Source organism: Zalophus californianus, chromosome 3 (assembly GCF_009762305.2).
Source record: "Zalophus californianus isolate mZalCal1 chromosome 3, mZalCal1.pri.v2, whole genome shotgun sequence".
In the NCBI taxonomy this organism is placed as follows: Eukaryota; Metazoa; Chordata; class Mammalia; order Carnivora; family Otariidae; genus Zalophus; species Zalophus californianus.
This window is the reverse complement of record NC_045597.1, coordinates 135314056-135339391: the sequence shown is the minus strand read 5'-3', so window position 1 is coordinate 135339391 and position 25336 is coordinate 135314056. Positions and strand designations below refer to the sequence as shown.

Here is a 25336-nt window from a genome sequence, read left to right as displayed (position 1 = left end):
AAACTCAAATATGACATATAATAGTCTCAAACATAACACATCTAAAACAAAAATCTTGATTTTTTTTTTTTCCTATTTAGACCTACTTCTCCAATCTTCCCTATCTCAGTTTATAGTACTACTATTAAGGTTAAGCAATAGGGTACTCCTTGTTTCTCTTTTCTATCTCATTATATTTAATTCAAAAGTAAATCCTACTGGCTCTACCTTCAAAATATATCCTCAGTCAACAAATAATTACATTGGCTCCTCTTCATTCAGGAACCAACAAAATGTTTCTTCGTAACACTACTTACTATTTGTTTATTGACCGTTCCTCCTAGGTAGAATATAAGCTCCATGAGAGGAATGATTTTGTTTTCTTACCACTCTTTCCCTGGCATCAAGAACACAGAGGCACTGTGGAATGAACATTGTCAATGCAAACTGAGATAGAAGAGGCAAGCCCATTTCCCCCACATCCACTACCCATTCTTTTTTTCTAAGGGGAAAAAAAGTCTTTGAACATGCAATTTAAATAAATGATCTTCAACCATGAAGCAAATAATCCTACAAGAAGACATCATAAAAGATTGATTCCTTACTCCTAACACAGTACTTCTAAATGGAAAAACCTGGTTTTCCACAATGAAGCAATTAGAAGTCAATGCAAATACATAGCTATTTTCATGGCAAATGAAAGATTTACCAATAACTAAGTCAATAGTTCCTTTGGAAGAAATCAATTCAGCACTATCAGCTGAAACTTAAAAAAAAAAAAAAAGACACCAAAACTTTCAAACAACAGTGAATTTTGTACAACACAAGGAAAACTACTACCTGTATTTTTAATAAGAGTATCTAGCTGGGATTGAGAATTTAACAATCTAATAAGAAGCGTATGATTAGGAAAAAAAACTCCACTTTAATAGCCTATATTATATGCTAATTTATCTAGCATTGTGTGAATTTGGGCAAGTCCTTTATAATGAAACAAAATTTTAAAAAATTAACAACAACAAAAAAACCAAATCAACCAGTCCCAAGTCATGAGAAGTTTTAGTCAAAAAAAGATGGGGCATGAGGTTGGCAAATGATTTAAGTCAGAAGTTTAAAGTCAGTTTAAAAACTTGAAAAAGTTGGTTTAATTGTTAATGTGTTAGGAACTGCTACTTGTACAGGAGGAAGTTATGATATCCAGTATGCAGTAATACATAATATCTTTGCCTAGTTATGTGAAGCACAGTATTCTCAATATGACAGATCTGATCTGATAAAACTTCCTGGATATTCAAATTCAAATGACAAGAGATTTTATTCTAAGAATGCAATTTCCAATTTTATAAATGTGATTCAGTGACAAAAATAGCATTTCATTAAAAAAAATCAACTCTGGGGGTGCCTGGGTGGCTCAGTCCCAGTTAAGCATCTGCCTTCAGCTCAGGTCATGATCCCGATCCTGGGATCGAGGCCCACATCAGGCTCTCTGCTCAGCGGGGAGTCTGCTTCTCCCTCTGCCCTTCCTTGTGCTCTCTCTCAAATAAATAAATAAATAAAATCTTAAAAAAAATTAACTCTGAAGTAATTCTTGATTAAGAGTTTCAATGCCTTGAAGGGAGGTAGGTGGGGGGATGGGTTAAATCGGTGATGAGGTAAGGAGTAGTACACTTGCTGTGATGAACACTTGGTAATGTATGGCATTACTGAATCACTATATTATACCCTGGAAAACTAATATTGCACTGTATGTTAACTAACTGGAATTTAAATAAAACCTTAAAAAAAAGTCTCAATGCCTTTAAACAGGAATGTCCAGAAACAGAACTCTAAAACACATAATTTTCTTCAGGTCCCTCAGAGATTCATGTCCATCCCAGACATGCCAACTACACTCACCCCATCCCAACATCCCCAAAAGTTTCAACCACTCCATCATCAACTCAAGTCCAAAATGTCATTATCTAAGTTATTCAAGCAGACTCTGGGTATGATAAATCATGGGGCAAAATTCCTTTCCACCTGTATAACTAGAAAACAACTTACCACTTCTAAAATACAGTGGTGGGACAGGCACAGGATAAGTTATGATGGAGTTTCCCATTCCAAAGGGGAGAAAATGGTAGAAAGAAAGGAGTCACTGGTACCAAACAATTTCAAAATCCAGAAGGTCAAATTCCATTAGTTTTCAAGACCTGGGAATACCCTGGCCTGTGGCTCTACCTTCTGGGCCATTATTCCTTTTTCTTGAAGGGAAGCACACGCTTGAAGCTGAGCAGTGCTATCAGCCTGTTTCCTACCTATAGAATTTTGGAAGTTCATTAGCCTTTCCTCAACCTGTCAGTCCAAACTAGCAGTGTTCTGCTGATATAACATTCTCAAAACCGTTCTAGGTCACCTGTGTCTGCCTTGAGGGTTCACACCTTTAGATAAGATGGTCCTACAAAGGACTTGATCTCTATTCAATCTCTATTCCTGGTTTTTGCTGAGATTACTGAGGAGATCCATGAGTCATGTGTATAATCTCTTCAGAAAGAACAAAAGGTTATCTAGCCAAGCTCTTGGCTTTCTCTCCAAACCACTTTCCTGACAATGAATCTCCTAACTTCAGTGTCTTCTGCAACCTGGATAGACTGAGAATCTCCCAAATCATCAAGTCCTGGATCTTTTTTGCTTTACAGTTCTTCCCACAATCTCACCCATTCCTCTCACATTTACTATGAGCCACAAGAAACCAGGCCACAACTTCAATACTTCAGAAATCTCCTCAGCTAAATATCCAACTTCACTGCTTACGTGTTCTCCTTTCTATATAAATGTAGGACACAATTCAGCTAGGCTTTCTGGCACTATATAACAAATATCTCCTTTCCTTCATTTTCTAATAATATGTTCATTTCCCTCTGACTCCTTCAACATTCCTATTTCTACCAACATACTGTTTATGATGGTACATTATTCTCTAAAATGATACAGTTTTCTCTCCCATGCTCCTAACTTTATTCTGAGCCCTCACCAGCAGTGCCTTTAAAGTCTGTATTTCTACCAACCATCTATTCAAGGTAGTCTATGCTCTTTCTATCATGTGCCTCAAAATTCTTCTAGTTTCTACCCATTACCCATTTCCAAAGACATTTCTACAGTTTTAGTTATTTGTTACAGTAGCACCCCACTTCCTGATATGAAAATCCATATTAGTTTCTATGGCTGCTATAACAAACTACCACAAACTTGGAGGCTTAAAACAATAGAGACTTATTCTATCACAGCCTAGAGGCAAAGTCTAAAATCACTATCACTGAGCTAAAATCAAAGTGTCAACAGGGCCACATTCCCTCCAGAGACTCCAGTGGAGTCTGTTTCTTGCTTCTTCTAAGTACACTTGCTGTGATGGTGGCTACCAGCATTCCTTGGCTTGTGGTCACATCACTCTGCCTCTGCTTCTTGAGGGGCCATAATTCAGCCTGCCCCAGATGCATACTCTTTAATGCCTCTCTTTGCCTTCACCCTCTTTTGGTTCATTTGTTTCAAAGAGTTTTATGTGATCAGCTTAATTGTCCATGTTCTTAAGGAAATATATTAGCAAAATCTGTGGGATTAGAAATGCAGCAAGAGAAATTTAAATAGGCAAATTCTATGTGAAGAAAAAGTAGAAAATTTAGCTATTGCCCTCCGTCTTATTTAACTTCTGGGAAATGAAGTAATTTTCACGTCCATAATAAAAAAACAGAAGTTGGTAAACAAAATACAACTCCGATCGTAAAAGTAAAGGGTTTTTAGAGAAGGTCCACTCAGGAAATAGATCAGGCCAAGGATCATGATCAAAGGTTACCTGCAGTGACAGGCAGGCAATCACCTCCATAACTAAAGACAATACATGGTTTTAAAGCCACTATATAACAGTTTCTCTCCTCCCTCAAGCCTTTAAATTTCAAAACCTGTTTTATAGTCAAATGGAAAGTAGAGTTAAAGATAAATTTATTATTGTTCTTACCTCTACACAGTCAAAATTCTCATCAACTTTAGATGCATATTCAACACGGAACATTGTTGACAAGCTACCAGCAATATAGTATAACAGGATCTTCAAACCCTTGTAACCAAAAGCAGTTTCACTGAAAAGGAAAAAATATCAGTAATCTGAGACCCCAGAAAGATTCTTTGTAAAGTCATTACAAAGTATTAGACCTACATATAAACAAGCTTAACTTTATGGGTAGTTTCAAGATTTTAAACCATACCTATTTTAAAAAGAAACAAACACTTGTAACGAAACTGTGCCTCAGCTTTCCTCATTTATAAAATAAGAGAGGCGTGCCTGGCTGGCTCAGCTGGTAGAGCATGTGACTCTTGATCTCAGGGTTGTGAGTTAGAGCCCCACCTTGAGTGGAGAGATTACATAAAAATAAAATCTTTAAAAAATAAAAAATAAAGTAAGAATAATAGCATCTACCTCAGGGACGTTGTTTGGGTTACATGAGCAAGTTAATACCTATAAACTGCTTATAATGTTGACCAGCACATTATACAAGTATGTAATAAATGTAATATATCATTGCACCTGCTTCTATTACTAGTACCAGAAGGCATTTCAAATCAGACACGAGTGGTATTTAAACTGGTACCTCGCTAGGCAAGCAGCTAAGATGTAGCTTTGGCCCAGTCTTTCCTCCAGTTTGCTTCCATCATCAACATCCAGAGCTGCTGAAAGTGGTGAAAGCATCTAATTACATCACCCTCTGAACTCAGAAAGCAGATCTGGAGCTGCTGTTATTTTTCCAGCCCTGCTTCCTGCAATCTACCTACACCTTGATATTCTCTTCTCTGGCTTAAAAAGAGTCTTCTAAAATGTGAATCTAAAATATCCAGAATAGGTAAAGCTATAGAGACAGAAGGTAGTTTAGTGATTGCTAGGGCTGGGGAGATTAAGGGAGGAAAAAGAGAATGACTTCTAACTGGTTATGGGAATTTTGGTGGGAATGACAAGATGTTCTGAAATTGACTGTAATGACTGCACAACACAATATACTAAAAATCATTGAACTGTATACTTTAAATAGATGAATTATATGGCAAATTACATCTCACATCTCAATAAAGCTTCTTTTTTTTTTTTTTTAAGTGAATTCTGAAGAGGAGTGCCTGAAAGGAGTAGTGTCATTTACAGATTTCTGTCTAGGCATAAAATAAAACATAAGCAGTGTCCATTCCAGGACTCTGAAAGTTATGTGCATAAAAAGGAATGGCAATGATAAGTAGGATTAAGACCAATGTCATACCTGAGTCATAAAATACAGGGTTATGATTATGTGACTGTCATCTGTCCACCTTAGGAGTATGCAAGCATTTTTAATGACATGTGAAACAGAATGAATGTACAAAATACCACTGAGAAGCATTATCTGTAAGACCAGAGTCTATGCACCTAAGGAAGAGATTTTAAATAGCAAGAAGGGGAAAGGAATAAAATAAATAGCTCCTTAATGATAGAAATCCCAAAAGAAAATGTTCTTATCTTTATAATAAAATAAAACCTATTTAAAATACAAAAGGTTCAAATTTGGCATGAATCAATATGTAATAAAATATAATTATTAATATTTAAAAGCACATAAAATGCCCAATCTGATACATTAATAATGAAAAATTCTGAGGAAATTTGTCCCATGGAGAGACATTTGTCAACTTCAAAACACATTCAATAAATATGTGAACAATGCTGAAATAACACGTAGGTAAAATCGCCACGAAGGGCAGCATTTTAAATGTCAACTGTGTCAAAACACTCTTTCCTACTACAACAAAGCAGGGTTCCTTGGGAAAATGGCTAACTCCAGAACTAGTAGAAAAAGTGTAAGATGAATGAACACCTTATTGTATTCAAAAGTAAAGTGTCCCCCAAATAATGATGATATATCAAAAGGATTCAAAAACTGGTTTGAAATGGGATAATTTGAGCATCATAATTAATAACAGTAGCAGATTATGACCCCTTGGATTAAAAAAGATTCTGAGTCTATTCTGATATAAACAAAGAAATACATAAGGGGAAAAAGAGACGCTCTTCCTTATAGAATGCCAACTAATAAATGTAGAAGGTATGACAGAGTTAGAAAAATCACCATTTTACAATCACAGTAAAAGCTTCAAGCAAGAATCTTCAGTGGATTTAAAACTACTGGATGAAAGTCTGACGGGAAACAGGATCTTTTCAGTCTCAAGAGTATCTCCCCACAGATTACATAATAAAGGCGAAAACCTTATAGTGGAGAAAGCTGACAGACACCTCTAAACTAAGTGACCCAAGTTAACAAACAATGGGACAAACTGACGTTATGGACTTTCTGATTATGACAGACTGAGATGGACACACACAACTTCTGTGGTAATATAAAAATGTATATTATCGGGGTGTCTGGGTGGCTCAGTCGTTAAGCGTCTGCTTTCAGCTCAGGTAATGATCCAGGGTCCTGGGATCAAGCCCCACATCGGGCTCCCTGCTCAGTGGGAAGCCTGCTTCTCCCTCTCCCACTCCCCATGCTTGTGTTCTCTCTCTCGCGGTCTCTGTCAAATAAATAAATAAAAATCTTAAAAAAAAAGTACATTATCTGAATTTAATCATGAAGAAACAAACTAATGCAAAATGAAGGTTTATAAAACTAACCTATACCCTACGAAAATGTCTATGTCACGAAAAACAAAGAAAGGCTGAGGAACTGTTTCAGATTAAAGGAGACCAAAGAGATATGACAACTAAATGCAATATGTGGGGTGCCTAGGTGGCTCAGTCAGTTAAGAGTCTGCCTTGGACTGAGGTCATGATCCCAGGGTCCTGGGATGGAGCCCCATATCGGGCTCTCTGCTCAGCAGGGAGACTGCTTCTCCCTCTCCCTGCTGCTCCCCCTGCTTATACTCTCTCTCTGTGTCAAATAAATAAATAAAATCTTAAAAAAAAAATAAAAATTAAATAAATGCAATATATGACTCTAGATTGGATTCAGAATAAGGAAAATTGTTATGAAAGAATTACTGGAAACCAAGTGGCAAAATTTGAAATGTGGACTGTATCTTAGAAAATAGTACTACAGCAGTGTTAAATTTCCTCAATTTTGATAATTATAGGGTTACTGTCCTTGTTTTTAGGACATACATACTAAAGAATTTAGGAGTAAGGGATCAAGATATATCTGCAAACAACTCTCAAATGGTTCAACAACATACCAATATATCTATCTATATAGGAGAGAATGATTAAGGTAAATAGAACTAAATGCTAACAAGTGGTGAATCTAAATAAAGGATATACAGAGTACTATTCTTTTTCTCCTTTGAATCAATTAACATACAGTGTACTATTAGTTTCAGAGGTAGAGTTTTAATGATTCATCAGCTGCATATACACCCAGTGCTTACATCAAGTGCCCATACTATTCTTATAACTTTCTGCAAATAAGTTTCACAATCAAAAGTTTAAAAAAATGGTAAATGACTATTCTAATAATGTAATGAAGCTACAGGAAATTAAGGGATTGTGCTGAATATCCCAGGACATATCTATAATGTTGCTTTTAAAAATGAATTTCTCGGGGTGCCTGGGCGGCTCAGTCGGTTCAGCGTCTGCCTTAGGCTCAGGTCATGATTCCAGGGTTCTGGGATCAAGCCCTGCATCTGGCTCCCTGCTCCGCAGGGGGCCTGCTTCTCTCTCTGCCTCTGCCTGCAGCCCCCCTGCTTGTGTTCTCTCTGTCAAATAAATAAAGTTTTTAAAAATAAAAAATAAAAATAAATGTTTTTTAACGGCCTATTAGTTGTCATAGAAGAACAACTTAAGCTTTCTAGCTTCAGGAGAGTCTATTCTGTACTAAGAGCAGTATAGCAAAGGAGCAGGAAGAAAAAGTAGTAATTATGAAGATGAGCTTCATAGACAGATTGCCTGAATCTGAACTCTGGTCATTCACATGTCCTTAAGCAGCTATTCAATTCCACCAATGTACAATGTAATGGATGATAATACCATCGCTAAGATGGTTGTGAGAATTAAATGAGGTAATGTATCCACAGCACTACATGATAGGTATGATACAGTAAACTGGTGTTTCAATGTCAAAAATGCATTCTAATGTATATTTTAAAATAAATTACATAAACAACAGCAAAGAAAGTAAAGTCTGTTTTCTAGATCTTAAAAAAAAAATTTTTTTTTTTTTTTTTTTGGCCACACTAATTTGGCAAAGTTACTTACTCATCCCCAAAGAGTTGATGGGTATATTCAGGAAAGAAAGTTCTAATGTCATTCTCAAGATCTTCAGGAAAACGAACTGTTTAAAAGAATAAAAAATACAGAGATATTAAAGACACTAAATTAAAGATATTAAAGGTGACAGGTATTTCCATTTCAAGAATTTCACTATAACTAGGATACAGCCAACATCTTTCTTACTTAAAATGTCACTTTTCCATTATATGATTTACACTGGATTCTCATGAGACAAGTGAACAATGAAAATTAGAATATCACTTTGAGTGCTTCAGTGTCAAAACCTTACTGATTCTAAGAATTAGAAAACTAGGTATGACAAAGGCATCTGATTTAGTTTTTATTTTTCTTTATGTTTATATACAATGCAAAGAGTAAAAGAAAACAAAACCAAAAAAGACACTCTGAGATAAGAAAAGCTACAGCATCAAAAAAACTAAAAAAGAATGTTACAGGAAACATTCTGAGAATAACAGTAATCTGAGTTTTGAGGAGGCCTTTATCATTACATCATTCTCTATCAATGCAAGATGATATTCATGTTATTCCTAGGTTTGGGTTTTTGTTTTGCTATTAAAAATAACACTGCAATGGCATCCTTATATATGCTTTACTGTACTCTTACATACAGTACATAAAGGATAAATTCCTGGCAGTACAAATGTTGAGTAAAAGTACTGAATTATTTTTATAAATACTGCTTAAGTGCCCTCTAAAAATTTTAACAGGGGCGGCTGGGTGGCTCAGTCGGTTGAGCGTCTGCCTTCGCTCAGGTCATGATCCCAGGGTCTTGGGATCGAGCCCCGCATCGGGGTCTCTGCTCAGCAGAGAGCCCGCTTCTCCCTTTCCCTCTGCCTGCCCCCTCTGCCTACCTGTACTCTCTGTCAAATAAACAGATAAAAAATATCTTTAAAAAAATATTTTAACAGTTTATATACCCACTAGCAGCTACTTAAACTCCTTTGCTTCCCATATTCTTGAGAATATTCTGTACCCTCAACTTTAATTTCTACGAATTAAAGATGGAAATGGGTACCCTGTTATTTTATTTGCATTTATTGAGTTCTGATACTATTGGACATTTCCCCAATATAATTTATCTTATGCAGAAAAAAACCTTACCCTCCCCCACCAAATTCTTTAAACTGAAGAATGAAAAGTTGTAGATGAAAAATTTCCAACACTGTCCTCCTAGAACAGGTTATTCACAGGGTGCCAAAGTATCATCCAGCAGATTAATGATTTACAGAAGAAAAGGTATCTTTTCACTGTAGAGATCTGGCAGTTACCACTTGTCCAAGTAATCTAACTTAAAATCACTCATTACAGGATAGACCAACATTGTATGTCTCCTGATTCAATGCAATTTAACATATACAGCCATCATTTATGAAACATTTTCTTAACAAAAATGTTTATCCTAGCTCTAATCCAGCTTTAAATCTTCCAATTTACAAGAAATATAGAGGACAGGGTAACAAGTTAAATACTACCAAAAGAAAACAGACAAATCCAGAATGTAGATTTGTTTATTAATTCTACTCAATAACTTTACTCTCCCAAATAAATCAATGGTATGGGGGAAAAAATTCCATGTTGGGGGGAAGGACTGTTCTTTTTTTTTTTTAATTCTTTTTTTATTTTTTTCTTTTTAATTTTATTGTTATGTTAGTCACCATACATTACATCATTAGTTTTTGATGTAGTGTTCCATGATTCATTGTTTGTGTATAACACCCAGTGCTCCATTCAGTACGTGCCCTCTTTAATACCCATCACCAGGCTCACCCATCCCTCCACACCCCCTCCCCTCTAGAACCCTCAGTTTGTTTCTCGGAGTCCATAGTCTCTCATGGTTCGTCTTCCCCTCCAATTCTCCCCCTTTATTTTTCCCTTCCTACTATTTTCTTTTCTTTTTTTTTTAACATAATGTATTATTTGTTTCAGAGGTACAAGTCTGATTCATCAGTCTTACACAATTCACAGCGCTCACCATAGCACATACCCTCCCCAATGCCCATCATCTAGCCACCCCATCCCTCCCACCCCCCACCACTCCAGCAACCCTCAGTTTGTTTCCTGATATTAAGAATGGAAGGACTGGTTCTGAATTAAAAGAGATTAAAGAAACATTACAGCCAAACATGATGCATGATCCTTGACTGAATTCTGGGTTAAATAACTTTTACTAAAAAGCTACCGAATTCTTTCAAGGACAACCAGGGAAACCAGAAAATTATACGATATTAAAGAATTACCATTAATTTTCATAGGTATGATAATGGAATTATGGTTATATAGGAATATTCACATATTAGGACTGTCATGATGTTCAGAAATCTACTTTTCGGGTGCCTGCGTGGCGCCATCAATTAAGCATCCAACTCTTGGTTTCAGTTTGGGTTGTGATCTTGGGGTCATGAGATTGAGCCCTGAGTCGGGCTCCGAGTCTGGTGCAGAGTCTACTTGGGACTTCCTCTCCCTCCTCCCCGTTTGAGCGTGCACACACGCGTGCTCTCTCTCTAATAAATAAATCTTTTTAAAAAATCTACTTTCAAATAATTCGGTAAAAGTATATATTAAAGCAAATATGACAAAATATTAATTGTTGAATTTAGGTACTGGATATATAGGTTAAGTATTGTTCTATTTTCTCAACTCTTCTGTGTTAACAAATTTTCATAATGAAAACTGAAATTGAAAAAAGCCCTGGGCAAATACAGCAAAATGTTAAGACATGAAAAGCTAAGTGATGAGATAATGATATTCATTAGCTTGCTCTATGTTTTTTGTATGTAATACTACACAATAAAAAAATAAAACAATCCAATATGTCTAGACTCATTAACCTCCAAAATTTCCCACTACTGAATCTCTAATATTTAAAAATATTTGGAAGTCTCTAGAAATTATTAAAAATAAATTTCAGGGGTGCCTGGGTGGCTCAGTTGTTAAGCATCTGCCTTCAGCTCAGGTCATGATCCCAGGGTCCTGGGATCGAGACCCACACTGGGCTCCCTGCTTGGAGGGAAGCCTGCTTCTCCCTCTCCCACTCCCCTTGCTTGTGTTCCCTCTCGCTGTCTCTGTCAAATAAATAAATAAAATCTTTAAAAAAAATTAATTTCAGGGTGCCTGGGTGGCTCAGTTGGTTAAGCGACTGCCTTCGGCTCAGGTCATGATCCTGGAGTCCCGGGATCGAGTCCCACATCGGGCTCCCTGCTCAGCAGGGAGTCTGCTTCTCCCTCTGACCCTCTTCCCTCTCATGCTCTCTATCTCTCATTCTCTCTCTCTCAAATAAATAAAATCTTAAAAAAATTAATTTCAAACTACTGCTTCTAATATAATATATAGCACTTTGGTAGTGATGAGAGACACAAGAGAAAAATGTAACAAGTGTCAAAAATGTAGTTATGATAACTATTTCTATAATTTGGATTGGCCTTCTTCCAATATACCTGTCATCTAAACTATTAAGGTTTTACTATTTCAGCATGAAATTTAGTCCACAGGTAACAGTAACTAAAAGAAAGAGAAAGCAAAGTGATGAGTCTTTTAGTTGAAGAATCAAATAGCTTAAGGCAAATATATAGTTAAATATTTATTGTTTGGATTTGATTAGATTTGGGTGAGAGAATCTAAGAGAAATTCTTAAAAACCAACACTATGTACTTTACAAAGGATTCTTTTAGTATCGAATAAATGAAGTTTTTATATTAGTCATTGTATTACATGAAAACTGTTTGCTGTACTACGTTTAGCCACACTGAGCAGATCCCTAAAAAGTTGCCCCCAAATTCCTCGGATTACACATTGAGAAGACATCCGGGGTTATACTTTATAGAGATCAGCCTAAAAGTTATCTCCTCAAAAAGGGTCTTTAAGATAAAAAGTCCTAGGCCTAGACAAAAGGAACCAACAATTAGTGCTAGGAGGTTAGTATTTCTAACAGATAAGAAACAAAGATGAATTTTCTACTCTTAGTAAAAACAAACAAACAAAAAACCCTTGGGGGCGCCTGGCTGGCTCAGTGGGGAGAACATATGACTTCTAATCTTGGGGTCATGAGTTCAAGCCCCACATCATTAGGTGTAGAGCTTACTTAAAAAAACAAAAACAAAAAAAACCTCAATATTTACATAAGTGTAGTAATTACCATAAAAGAAATGAAACCACATCTCTGTATTTGTCTCTTCTGGACATTTCACATAAATGGAATCATACAATATGTGCCTTTTGTGTCTGGCTTCTTTTTTCTTTTTCTTTTCTTTTTTTTTTTTTTTAAAAGTAGGCTCCACACCCAGCATGGAGCCCAGTACAGGGCTTGAACTCACGACCCTGAAATCAAGAGTCAAGACACTTAACCGGTCCCCCAGGTACCCCATGTCTGGCTTCTTTCACTTAATAGGTTCATCCATGTGATAGCATGTACCATTAGTTCATTCCTTTTTGTGGTTGAATAATATTCTACTATATGGATATACAATAATTTGCTTATCCAGTCCTCGGTTAATGGACATTTAGGATGTTTCCATTTTGGGGTTATTATGAATAATGCTGCTATGAATGTTCCTGAACAAGTTTTTGTGTGAACAGTGTTGTATGCCAACACAGGACATATTCATAAGAAGGAGTCACACACAGTGTTATTAACCATATCATTAGTTTTCACTTGAACATTTACTGTGTACGAGGCAATTTGCTAAGGATTTTATAAACATTGTAGTTAAACCCCACAAGAACTATAGAAGGTAGGTATTATTACCTCCGTTTTCTAGATGAAAAATGCAAAAAAGACTAATTTGCTCACGGCCACAAAATAAGTAGTGGGCTTAAGGCTGAATCAATCAGACATATATACATGTAGATGAGAACATGTATAAAGTGTGAACTCTCCTGGATATCACAAACATTAAATATTTTTAAGTCTTTACAATGCAGTTATGTCAGTAAAGCAAGAGAGCAAGCAAGCAACCCCAAAATGATTAAATAAATTACATAAATGAAAGAGTTTCAATATAAATATTAAACATAATGCTATTGAGAAATATTTGGTGACAGAAAAATGTTTATGATGCATTTAGGTGAACAGAATATGACAATGTAACCTCAATTTTATAAAAGAGAAATAACATAAGTGAATATATAATTTAAAAAACTAGAAGGAATTATCCCAAATTATAATACAGAAGTACTATAGTTATTCTGAGTGATAAAATTATGGGTAATTTTTATTTCTTATATTCTTATACACTTCCCAAAATTTCTGCAAAATATGTATTATTCCAACAGAGGAATATACAATATAAAAAACTGTAATAATTTAAAATAAGCACTAAAATTTTTCTTTTCAGGAAAACCTCTCACATTTTTGGAGAAAAATGGAAGATCAGGGCCCAGAATACTAAATGGCACCTTATCGCCAACACAGATCATTAAGACTTAAAATGAATCTTCTATTTGAATACAAATCCTATTGTTTCCACTCCTATATATAGTTCCTATATTTCCTAGTTCTCAGAATCACTTCGGTAATTTCAGGAGGGACAAAATGTGTAAAAGAAGATGCATTCTACACTGTATGTTAACTAACTGGAATTTAAATAAAGACTTGAAAAAAAAGATACATTCTACGTGTCTTTTTTTTTTTGACAGAGATAGAGCGAGAGAGGGAACACAAGCAGGGGGGAGTGGGAGAGGGAGAAGCAGGCTTCCCGCGGAGCAGGGAACCCGATGCGGGGTTTGATCCCAGGACCCTGGGATCATGACCTGAGCCGAAGGCAGACGCTTAACGACTGAGCCACCCAGGCGCCCCACATTCTACATGTCTTATTAGCCCAAAACATAATTAGGAAATCACCAAGGCACGTTAATTTAATCAGTTTTGAAGTTTAATAATGCTTAAGCATTTAACATATGTACGATCCATTGATAGGTGCTCATAATGCAGATATAAATGGGTTCCAGTTCTCAAGCAGCTTCAGAGATGCTGCTACATATTCCTCATAATATCTAAATGTACTCGGGACTATATCTTAGTTTATTCACACTCCTGTGTTCTTTTTTTTCTTTTAAAGATTTATCTATTTGAGAGAGAGAGAGAGAGAGAGAGAATGAGTGGGAGGGGCAGAGGGACAGGGAGAGAGAAGCTCAAGCAGACTCTGCTCTGAGCACAGAGCAGGGCTCAATCCCACAACCATGAGATCACGACCTGAGCCAAAACCAAGAGTCGGACACTCACCCAACTGCACCACCCAGGCACCCCTTACTCCTGTGTCCTTTAAACAACTGAAATCTTAGTGTTTGGGCCAATACATACTTTCCTGACTATGTTAAAGTAAGTTTAAGGACATATTCATAAGAAGCAAAGTAAGTTTAGTTACATTATTTTAAAATGCAGGGGTGAAGGCAGGGCCCAGTAACGCTCCTGGGAACATTCCCATCAGCTCCACCAGCCTGCAACATTAGAGGTCTTAACGTTACAATATACCTTAGAAACCATCCTAATTAATCCCATCATAGTCTTTATTCCAGCAAACTTTAGTCAAGTTCCTAGGTTATCCCTTTTTACCTGGATTCTCATCCCTATACAGTAGCATAAAACTACTAATCTAATGCCAATTCCCACCCCACTCCAACTCCCTGTGACTACTGTGAAACACACAGGTCCATTATCACCAAAATTCTCCATATGCCCAACCTCTTCCTTGAATCTTCTCCCATACCTTTCACCCTGACAGTCACGGACAAACCTGGCACTCCCTCAAGACACTGCTTCTCTTACAGCCCTCTCAAGCAGTGGCTGCTTTCTCCTTATACCGCTAGGACGAATTGTTCTTCTAACTCCTCACTGCTCGTTTTAGGCCAATGTCCTTCTCCTCACACCTTAAGAACAATCAGCTTTGATGCTAATGCCCAATCTTTCCCTCATTCTTTGAAGAATTTAGTTTCTGGCTTACTGTCACTCTTTCAAACATTATAACTGACTTAAATCTTGGTGACTTTAAAAACTCATGAAAATTAATCTCTGACCCAGCCTTTCAGTTTCTTGATTCCTTCTCCAAGAATCTTTTTACTGTAACATTCCCATGACATACCCTAGCTCTTATCATTATCAATAACTATACCCCCTTTTTTTTTAAAGATTTTATTTATTTGACAGAGAGAGACACAGCGAGAGAGGGAACACAAGCAGGGGGAGTGGGAGAGGGAGAACAGGCTTCCCATGGAGTGGGGGGAGCCCGATGTGGGACTCGATCCCAGGACCCTGGGATCACGACCTGAGCCAAAGGCAGACGCTTAATGACTGAGCCACCCAGGCGCCCTAACTATACCCTTTTAATTTCCACGTCAAACATTGTACAATCTTACCACTACCTCTTCCTAGCTTACTTCCTGTGATACCGTAATTCTAACAATTCTTCAACCCCCACCAGGACTTACAATGTATTGATTAGGACACAATTTTTGCTGCCCCTCACCGCCTCCGTATCCTTACTTTCCTCCCTCCCTTTCCAGTGTAGAGTTCCACGGCCAATCAATACTATCACTCCTTCATAAACAACCTCAACTCCTCTGCTCCAATCTTTGTCATGCCAGCCTAAAAGACCATTCTAGTTAAATCTGACTATATGCCCACTTTTTGCTATATCCTTGCATCTGCATGTGGCTGACCTCGATTTTACATTCATGAGTACTAACTTGAAGTGGACCCTTTGTGCTATCTGACAATCATACCATAGTTCTGAAGTCTACTCACTCCTCCTGCTTGACAAGATGACTATTTCCTCAAACCTCCAACATCTTCTAGAATCACATTCTCACCTGATAACCTTTCTTCTTGTTTCACTTAGGAAGCAAGCATTCATAAGAGAACCTGCACAGACTGCCACCTTTACAGCTTCACTCCCATAGATCTTCCCTTCATTAAACTGACAGAGAAATTCTCCATGCTCCCATCTAAGGCTAATCCCTCCACTGATACTCTCAAGAATATTTTCTCATATTTTCAAGGATATCACTCCACAAATATTCCCTATTCTTTTCCTGGATCATTTTTTCCTTCTCTGACAGATCATAGGCATCAGCATATAGACATGCTGTTATTTCTCCCATGCTTAAGTAACTCTTGTTGCAATATTCCTATCTGAAAAAGCAGTCTTCAATGTAAGGAAAGATGAGTTAAAGTGGGGACAGAGATAAAGAGATCCTTTTATTACCAGAGATAAAGAAGTAACATTTTATAATGCTTAACAGGTCAATTCATTAAGAAGACTCAAGTCTACATCTGTATGCACCTAATACCAGACCTTCAAAATATATGAAGCATAACTATACCTCAATTTAAAAAAAAAGAAAAAAAATACACGAAGCAAAAGCTGACAACTGAAGAAACAGACAAATCCACAATTATTGTTGGAGATTTCAACAGACCTCTCTCAACTTCTGAAAGAATAAGTCAATAAAAATCAGCAAAAATATACAAGACTTGAATAACACTATTAAGCCAATTGACATTTATACAACCCTATATAAAACTGCAGAATATAAGTTATCTTCCAGCATACCTGGGACATTCACCAAAATAGATATGTGCTAACCTATAAAACAAGTCTCAAATTTAAAAAGACTGAAATAATCTGACCTTGATAGAATTAAAATAGAAATCAGTTTAAGATAGCTAGAAAAGCCCGAAATATTTGGAAATTAAGCAACACTTTTCTGTATAAGCCCATAGATCGAAAAAGAATAAGAATACTTTCAACTGAACAATAATAAAAACACAACATAACAGAATTGGTGGTATGCAATTAATTAGTATTCAGAGGTAAATTTATAATTTTAATGCTAATATTATAAAAAGAAAGTTTAAAACCAATTATTTAAGCATTTACCTTAAGAAGGGAGATTTCTTAAGAGCAAGTTAAAGTAGGAATAATAAAGAATAATAAAGGAAATTATAAAGATTAAGAGTAGGAAATAAACAATAAGCAATAGAAAAAACAATTATTGAAAAGACCAATAAGATCGATAAACTGATAGACAGACTCATCAAGAAAAAAGAGACAAAATACATACTACCAGTATCCCGGAGAAAGGATTGGATATTCTACAGTCCTTGATAGGGTAATAAGGGAATAATATGAACTTCAGTCAGACAAGAAAGTTAGATAAAATGGACAATTTCCTTAAAAGACAAAAATTACCAAAACTGACACAAGAAGAAACACCAAATCAGAATAGTACTAAATCTATTAATTAGATTTGTAGTTAAAAACCTTCTAACAAAGAAAACTCAAGGCACACAAAGCTTCACTGGTAAATTTTATTTTTTTATTTTTATTTATTTATTATTTATTTATTTATTTTAAAGATTTTATTTATTTATTCATGAGAGACAGAGAGAGAGGGGGGCAGAGGGAGAAGCAGGCTCCCAAGGAGCAGTGAGCCCGATGCCGGACTTGATCCCAGGACCCCGGGATCACGACCGGAGCCGAAGGCAGACGCTTAACTGAATGGCTCAGATGGTTTTAACAAACATTTAAAAAAGAAATAATATCAATCTTATGGAAACTCTTTTTAGCAAATAGAGAACAGTTCCCAACTCATTTAATAAGCCCAGCAAAATCCAATAAGGCCAACTAATCAAACTAAGACATAGAAAAAAAGATTACATTAAATCTGTAAATGAATGTGGGCAAAACTGTTGTCTTAATAACAGTGAGCCCTTCAATCTATGATTTTTAAAACTGACAACACCAAACATTCATGAGGATGTGGAGCAACCAGAATTATAACACATTCTTGGTATGAATATAAATGTACTTGGGAAATCAGTCTGGCAAGTATCTCATAAAGCTAAATGTAAAACTACCCTATGACACAGCAAATCCACTTCTAGGAATTTATCCAAAAAAAAAAATCATATGTCCACAAAAAGACTTGTACAGGAACATTCTTGGCAGAGTTATTTATAACAGCCAAAAATCAGAAAAACCAAAATGTCTATTAACTGATGAAGAGTGATATATCCAACAATGGAACAGTATTCAGCAATAAATAGGAATGAACCCCTGATATAGGCAACAAAGGATGCACCTCAAAAACATGCTGACTGAACTAGGCCAGTCACAGAGTATATATACATAACTACATTGAAATAAGGTTCTAAAAGAGGCGAAACTAATTTGGGTGAAAGAAATCAGAACAGTAACACCTTACAGGGACCTGGGAATGAAAGGAAAGGAGCAGGGTTGCCTGGGTGGTGCAGTCAGTTAAGAGTCCAACTCTTGGTTTCAGCTCAGATCATGATCTTGGGGTCCTGAGATCAAGCCACGTGTCAGGCTCTGTGCTCAGCTCAGCTCAGAGTCTGCTTAAGATTCTCTCTTCCTCTTCCTCTGCCCCCCCATCGTGTGTGTGCATTCTCTCTCTCTCAAATAAATAAATAAATCTTCAGAGGTGGAAAAAAGGGAAGGCACAAAGTTCTGTCCACTGAGAAAGCCCACTCTCATTAATGTTAGAACACTAATGGCAACAAGCTCACCTGCTCTCACCCAGCACATCTTGGCTTCAAAATGATATTTTCCTCTTAAAACAAAAACAAAAACAAAAACAAACCAACAAGGCTCCTTGCAGAAATGGCTGATTCCAGAGCTGTGGCAGAGATAACAGATGAGCCTGGAATATTTTGTTCCAGAAAGTAATCAAAGAATGAAGTAATCAAATAAGGAGGAGGACATGTAAAAACACAGAAGCCAGCATGAACTGGGCTCCCACCGGCCAAATCAGGGACAATATAAGGACCAAAATAAATTATAGGAACAGATTATAATCCACTCAATAAAATGGGAACTAAATAAATGAATTGGAAGTTTAATGAAAAACTGACAGGTGCTGTAAGATCTGCACATCACTTCTATGATATCCCTACCAAAGATACAGAACCTGAAATAACCATGAGCAAACATCAGATAAACCCAAACTGAGGGACATTCTACAAAATAACTGGTCTGCCATCTTCAAAGGTGTCAAGGTCATGAAAGTCGAGAAAAGGTTCCAGTCTGAAGGGGACAAAAGAAACAAGGCAACCAGATGTAAGCCCTGATCCTAATTAAACTGGATCCCTTTGCTATAAAGGGTCTTTGGGGACAAGTGGGAAAATTTAAAGAGTCTGAGAATTAAATGGTGATAATGTATTGATATTAATTTTCTAATTTTGATGATTATATTCTGGCCATGTATACTAATGTTCTTGTTCACAGTAAACATACATTAAAGAGTATGTGGTGATGGTTCATCAAGTCAGCAATTTATTCCCAAATAGTTCAGGGAAAAAAGGTCTTTGTATTTTTACATTTCCAACTTTTCTGTAAGTGTGCAATTGTTTCAAAAACAAAACAAAACAAAGAGGAATGCCGCCCACCAGATCTGTTGCATGTCTCAATCTCCCAAAAATTGGGTTTTAAATTCAATCCCCCCCAGAGCAGCTATTTGTGGAGGGGGGAGACCTCAAACCTCACTGAATCATGTACTTAGTGTGCATTTCATTGTATGTAAATTGTACATCCCTTTTTAAAAAGCAAAAATAAAGTCATCTAACTTTATCCTGTGTCTTCCTCTAGCTGCCCATTTCTCAACTCCACTTCTGAGCAAAACTTCAAAAACAGTCTATACTCCATTTTTAATTTCTCTCCTCTTAATTTCTCTTAAATTACTTTTTAAAAGTAGATCCTATGACTCCATCACTTCTCTCGTTAAAAAAAAAACACCAAATCAATCACTAAATCCGAAGAGCCCTTATGTTATGCGAACTACCAGCAACGCCTGACATAGTTAACTACCTCCTCCTCCTTCAAACACTTTCATCATTTGGCTTCCAGACACGTCATCCTCCCAAGCTATCCTTCTCAGTCACAGTGGCTTCCTTAATGTTCCTTGAACACAGCCAGCACATTCTGCCCTTGCCATTCTTCTGCGTGTTAACACTCTTCCTTGAGCTATCTACACTGCTCACAGATTCATTTCTTTTTTTATCTACTCAAATGTCACCTTAGCAGGACCTAATCACCCTGTATTTTCTCCATAACACTAATCACTATCTTTCATGTATTTATGTCTGTTTCTCATAATCAGAATGTAAGCTCCATGAAGACAAGAACTGCTCTATTTGTATCTGTATACTGCTCTATCTCCAGTGCCCAGATAAATGCCTGCCATATGAGTATGGCTAAATAAGTATTTGGCAAATGGTGAATGCACTTAAAATATAAAGACTATCTCAGCAGAACTAACAATATACTTTATTTTAAAAACAGGTTATATGGCTTTTTAGGAGAATTTAAAACAGAGTACACGGAGACTGAAAGGTTAGGGAAAATAAAACACACGTTAGTTAGAGATAGGAATGAGAAAGTACAAGGAAACAACAGAAAAATGAGGTAACAAAAGCAACAAACAATAAATTTAAAGGAAATAAAATTCCTAGGTGAAAAAAAATTATACAATCAAATCCAAGTATGCACACTCCAAGAGACACACCTAAAAGGAATGGCAGGTTAAAAGTAAACAGAATGGTCAAAAATGTATCATGAGAACCACAAAACTTGAAAATGCAATCAAAATTGTATTAAGGTAAAAAACAATAACAATAAGAACATTAAATGGCATAAGAGGACCTCCTCATAATGATTAAGGTGAATTCTTTCAAGCCTTTACCATTAGGTAAATCTAATGCTTTTTAAAACTGGTGAGGGTGGAAGTGGTAATGTAGTAAGGCCAAGAAAAGTAGTCAATAAAGAATACAAAAGTTGACCTTCACCTCCCCTAAAAAGTAAGCACAAAGGAGAAAAACACAGACCAAACTCATCTTTTAGTGGTAACGTAAAAATACCTTAAAAGTCTTCATGAGTTTATTAAAATATCTCTAGATATTCAATTTATAAGAGCAAGGATGGTTTAATATAAAGGTATAATAAAATCTATTATATTAAATATTATAAACATTGTATATAATATATTCAAAATTATTTCCATGGAAATAAAAATGGCACTTGATAAACTCTAATACACGTTTGAATAAAAACTCTTTGCAAACAAGACAAACTATTCTTGAAAGTAATAAGCAAGGATCATGTTTGTGGAGAAATACCAGAACCATTCTCATTAAATTAAGGAACAGGGATGACTGTACTTATTTTTTAACACTGTTCTGAAAGTCTTAGCCAATGCAGTATGAAAAGAGAACAGGGGTGCCTGGGTGGCTGAGTCGGTTGAGTGTCTGACTCCTGATCTCAGCTCAGGTCTTGATCTCAGGGTTGTGAGCTCCAAACCCATGTTGGGCTCCACAATGGGTATGGAGCCTACTTAAAAAAAAAGAGAGAGAGAGAGAGAGAAGAAAGAGGCACATGTATCAAAAAGAAAGAGAACTGGGGTGCCTGGGCTCAGTCATTAAGCATCTGCCCTCGGCTCAGGTCATGATCCTAGGGTCCTGGGATCAAGCCCCCCATCAGGGAGCCTGCTTCTCCCTCTCCCACTCCCCCTGCTTGTGTTCTCTCTCTTGCTGTCTCTCTCTGTCAAATAAATAAATAAAATCTTCAAAAACAAAAAAACAAAATGAATTCATGAAAATGATCAGATGATATGGTTGTAGGCCTGAAAAAAAAAATCACCTGAAGCCACTCCCCAAAAAGCAAAGAGAATCCAGTAAAATTAAGAGGTTTAAGAAAACAAAACAAAACAAAAACAACACAAAAAGAGGCACCTGGGTGGCTCAGTTGGTTAAGCGTCTACCTTTGGCTTGAGTCATGATCTTAGGGTCCTGGGATCGAGCCTCACATTGGGCTCCTTGCTCAGCAGGGAGCCTGCTTCTCCCTCTCCCTCTGCCACTCCCCCTGCTTGTGCTCTCTCTCTCTCTCTCATATAAATAAATAATATTGAAAAAATAAAAAAACAAAAAACTCCAAACAAAAAACCAAAAAGACAACCCAATGAAAAAATAGGCAAAGGATTTGAATAGACACTTCTACAAAGAAGATACACAAATGGCCAATAAGCACACGAAAAGATGCTCAACATATTATTCATTAGGGCAATGCAAATCAAAAATCACAGTAAGATATCATTTTACATCTACTAAGATGGCTATAATAATAAAAAATATCAAGCATTGACAATGAGATGGTGAAATTGGAACATTGTACATTGTTGGTGGGACTGTAAAATGGTACAGCTACTATATAAAACAATTTGGCAGTTCCTCAAAATGTTAAACATAGAATTAACATATACTCAGTAATTCTATTCCTAGCTATATACTAAAAGAATTAAAAACAGGGACTCAAACAGATACTCATATACTGATGTCCATAGTAGCTTTATTCACATTAGCCAAAGGTAGAAAAGACCCAAATGTCCATCAACAGATGAATAAACAAAATGTGATATAAATACACAATGGAATATTATTCAGCCATGAACAGGAATGAAGTCCTGATATCTCTACAACATGAAATATTTGCTAAGTGAAATAAGTTGAAAACATGCTAAGTGAAATAAGCCACACACAAAAGGACAAATAATGTTGTGATACCATTTAAAATATCTAGAACAGGTAAATCCATAAAGACAAAGTAGATTCCATTTAAAATACCTAGAACAGGTAAATCCATAGAGACAAAGTAGATTAGAGATTACCAAGGACTGGAGGGGAAAAGTGAATGGGGATTTACTGCTTAACAGGTACAAAGTTTCTGTTTGAGATGATGAAAAAATTTTGGAAATGAACTAATGGTTACACAATATTGTGAAAGCAATTAATGCTACCTAACTGTACACTTAAAAATGGTTAAAGTGAAATATAGAAAAAAAGGTTTACTCTTTTCTACAGTAACCAACCCCAAAGCACAGAACCTCTGTGAAAAAAATGTGTCTGTCAATCCCTCACACACAAAGTGAAAACAACTTCTGTAAGAGGAAGAATCTTGGGATAAAACTTAGTGGAATTATGGATATGCAGTCAAGAGTTCAAGTTATCCCATGTGCCAAGCACAGTGCCTGTCACATAGTAAGTTTCAATAAACATTTGTCCAGAGAAAGTAGAAGGGAGGGAGTTGGGACAGGAGGGCTGGAAAAAAAAGGGAGGAGGGGAGGAAGGTTGGCTTGGAAGCAAATTATTACTATGACTATGAGAGATTAGAATAATGAAATAACCCAGTCAGTTTTAGCTGTCATGTATGTGTAAAACCTGAGTTACTAAGTAACCTGGATTTTGACGCAGGGAAAAAATATATATTAAAAATTATTTTCCACAGTTTTCTCACACACTATTAATAACGATGAAAAACATAATGGAAAAAAAATCTCATTTATAACAGCAATAACATAGATGAAATTACCTAGAAATAAACTTAATAAGAAATGTTTATCATCTATAAAGTTTAAAACTTTTATTTATTTTTTAAAGATTTTATTTATTTATTTGACAGAGAGAGAGAGAGAGAGAGACAGTGAGAGAGGGAACACAAGCAGGGGGAGAGGGAGAAGCAGTCCTCCCAATGAACAGGGAGGCTGATGCGGGGCTCAATCCCAGGACCCTGGGATCATTAACCGATCCGAAGGCAGACGCTTAACAACTGAGCCACCCAGGAGTCCCAAGTTTAATACTCTTTAAAAAGATGGACATAAGAAAGACCTGAATAAACAGAAAAATATTCTTGCTATTAGAAAGGAAAGACTCAACAATGTAAGGATTTTGCTTCTCCCTACATTAAACTTAATAGGATCGCAAATTAAAAAAAAAAAAAAAATCAAAAAAACTTTTTTGAACTTGAGTTTATCTAGAAGAACAAACATTAGAGAAAACTTAGTAAAACTCCTGAAGAGTAACAAGCAGGGACCTAGTCACACCATATATTAATTATAACATTTATTATAACAGTACTCTAATGGCTCAGGGACAAAAAAAAGGCCCAAAAGCCAGCCAAGAATATATGATACTTTAATATGATAAAAGAGAAATTTTAAATCATTAATGAAAAGACAACTTAAACTGGCAGGTGGATAATTCCCTTAACTCATCTGAGAAAGCAAAGCTGGATTCCTCCCTCATGTGTTATACCAAGTTAGATTCAAAAGTTTCTATTTAAAAAAGAAAAAATCCAAAAAATATTAGAGAAACAATGGATAAACTGCTTTATAATCTTAGAGTAGGGAGGGCCTTTTTGTAAGACATAAAACAAAAACTCGTATTTGTAATATATGATAAAATAAGGGCTGATTCAGGGTGCCTGGGTGGCTCGGTCAGTTAAGTGTCTGCCTTCAGCTCAGGTCATGATCGCAGGGTCATGGGTTCGAGCCCAGCATTGGGCTTCCTGCTCAGCGGGGAGCCTGCTTCTCCCTCTCCCTTTCCCCTTACTTGTGCTCTCTCTCTCTCTGTCAAATAAAGAAATAAAATCTTAAAAAAAAAAAGGGCTGATTCTTTTAGATATAAAGTATATACTTTTCTTAGAATTAAAAATCAGTTTTCATTGTCAAATTAAAAAATAGTTTAAAAAATACAGTAAGAAATCCACAGACAATTACAAGTGTTGATAAGAATGTAGGGAAATTGGAACCTATGTGCACTGCTGGTGGAAATGCAAAATGGAGTAGCCACTATGGAAAACAGGTATGTACACAGCCTTAAAAAGGAACTTGGTTTCAGAAAAGTAATTTTATGCACGCACACACAAAAAAATCTAGATAAGTATTATCTCTGTAGTGAGGGGTACCTTCTTTGTCACCTTCTTCATGTTTTTGTTATGTTTGTATTATTTTAAACAGTAGAAGCTAACATTAAATTGAGAATTTCTAGAAGTCAACCTGATGATGCACTTTATTTGTACTTAACCTTACATTTAATTTTTATAACCACTATAAAAGTAAGTACTGTTAACTTCACTATAAGATAAGGAAACAGCCACAGAAAGTGATGGAACCAGAATTCATGTGCATATAACTATTTTTTAAAATAGCTTTATTGAGAGGCACCTGGGGGCTCAGTTGGTTAAGCATCTGCCTTTGGCTCAGGTCATGGTCTTGGGGTCCTGGGACTGAGCCCCAGACTGGGCTGCC

General features: G+C 36.3%; 2 protein-coding genes across 2 annotated transcripts in view; one reads left to right on the top strand and one right to left on the bottom strand.

Moving 5' to 3' along the window:
• SLC25A12 (solute carrier family 25 member 12) overlaps positions 1-25336 on the top strand; it is a 194907-nt gene that overhangs the window by 46787 nt on the left and 122784 nt on the right. The window lies entirely within an intron of this gene.
• Positions 1-25336, bottom strand: part of HAT1 (histone acetyltransferase 1) — a 61812-nt gene that overhangs the window by 32944 nt on the left and 3532 nt on the right. The window contains exons 3-4 of the mRNA XM_027588359.1: positions 8216-8291; positions 3971-4091 (exon numbers count right to left, since the gene is read on the bottom strand). Of these exons, the coding sequence (XP_027444160.1) occupies positions 3971-4091; positions 8216-8291 (197 nt within the window). The remainder of the gene's footprint in view (positions 1-3970; positions 4092-8215; positions 8292-25336) is intronic.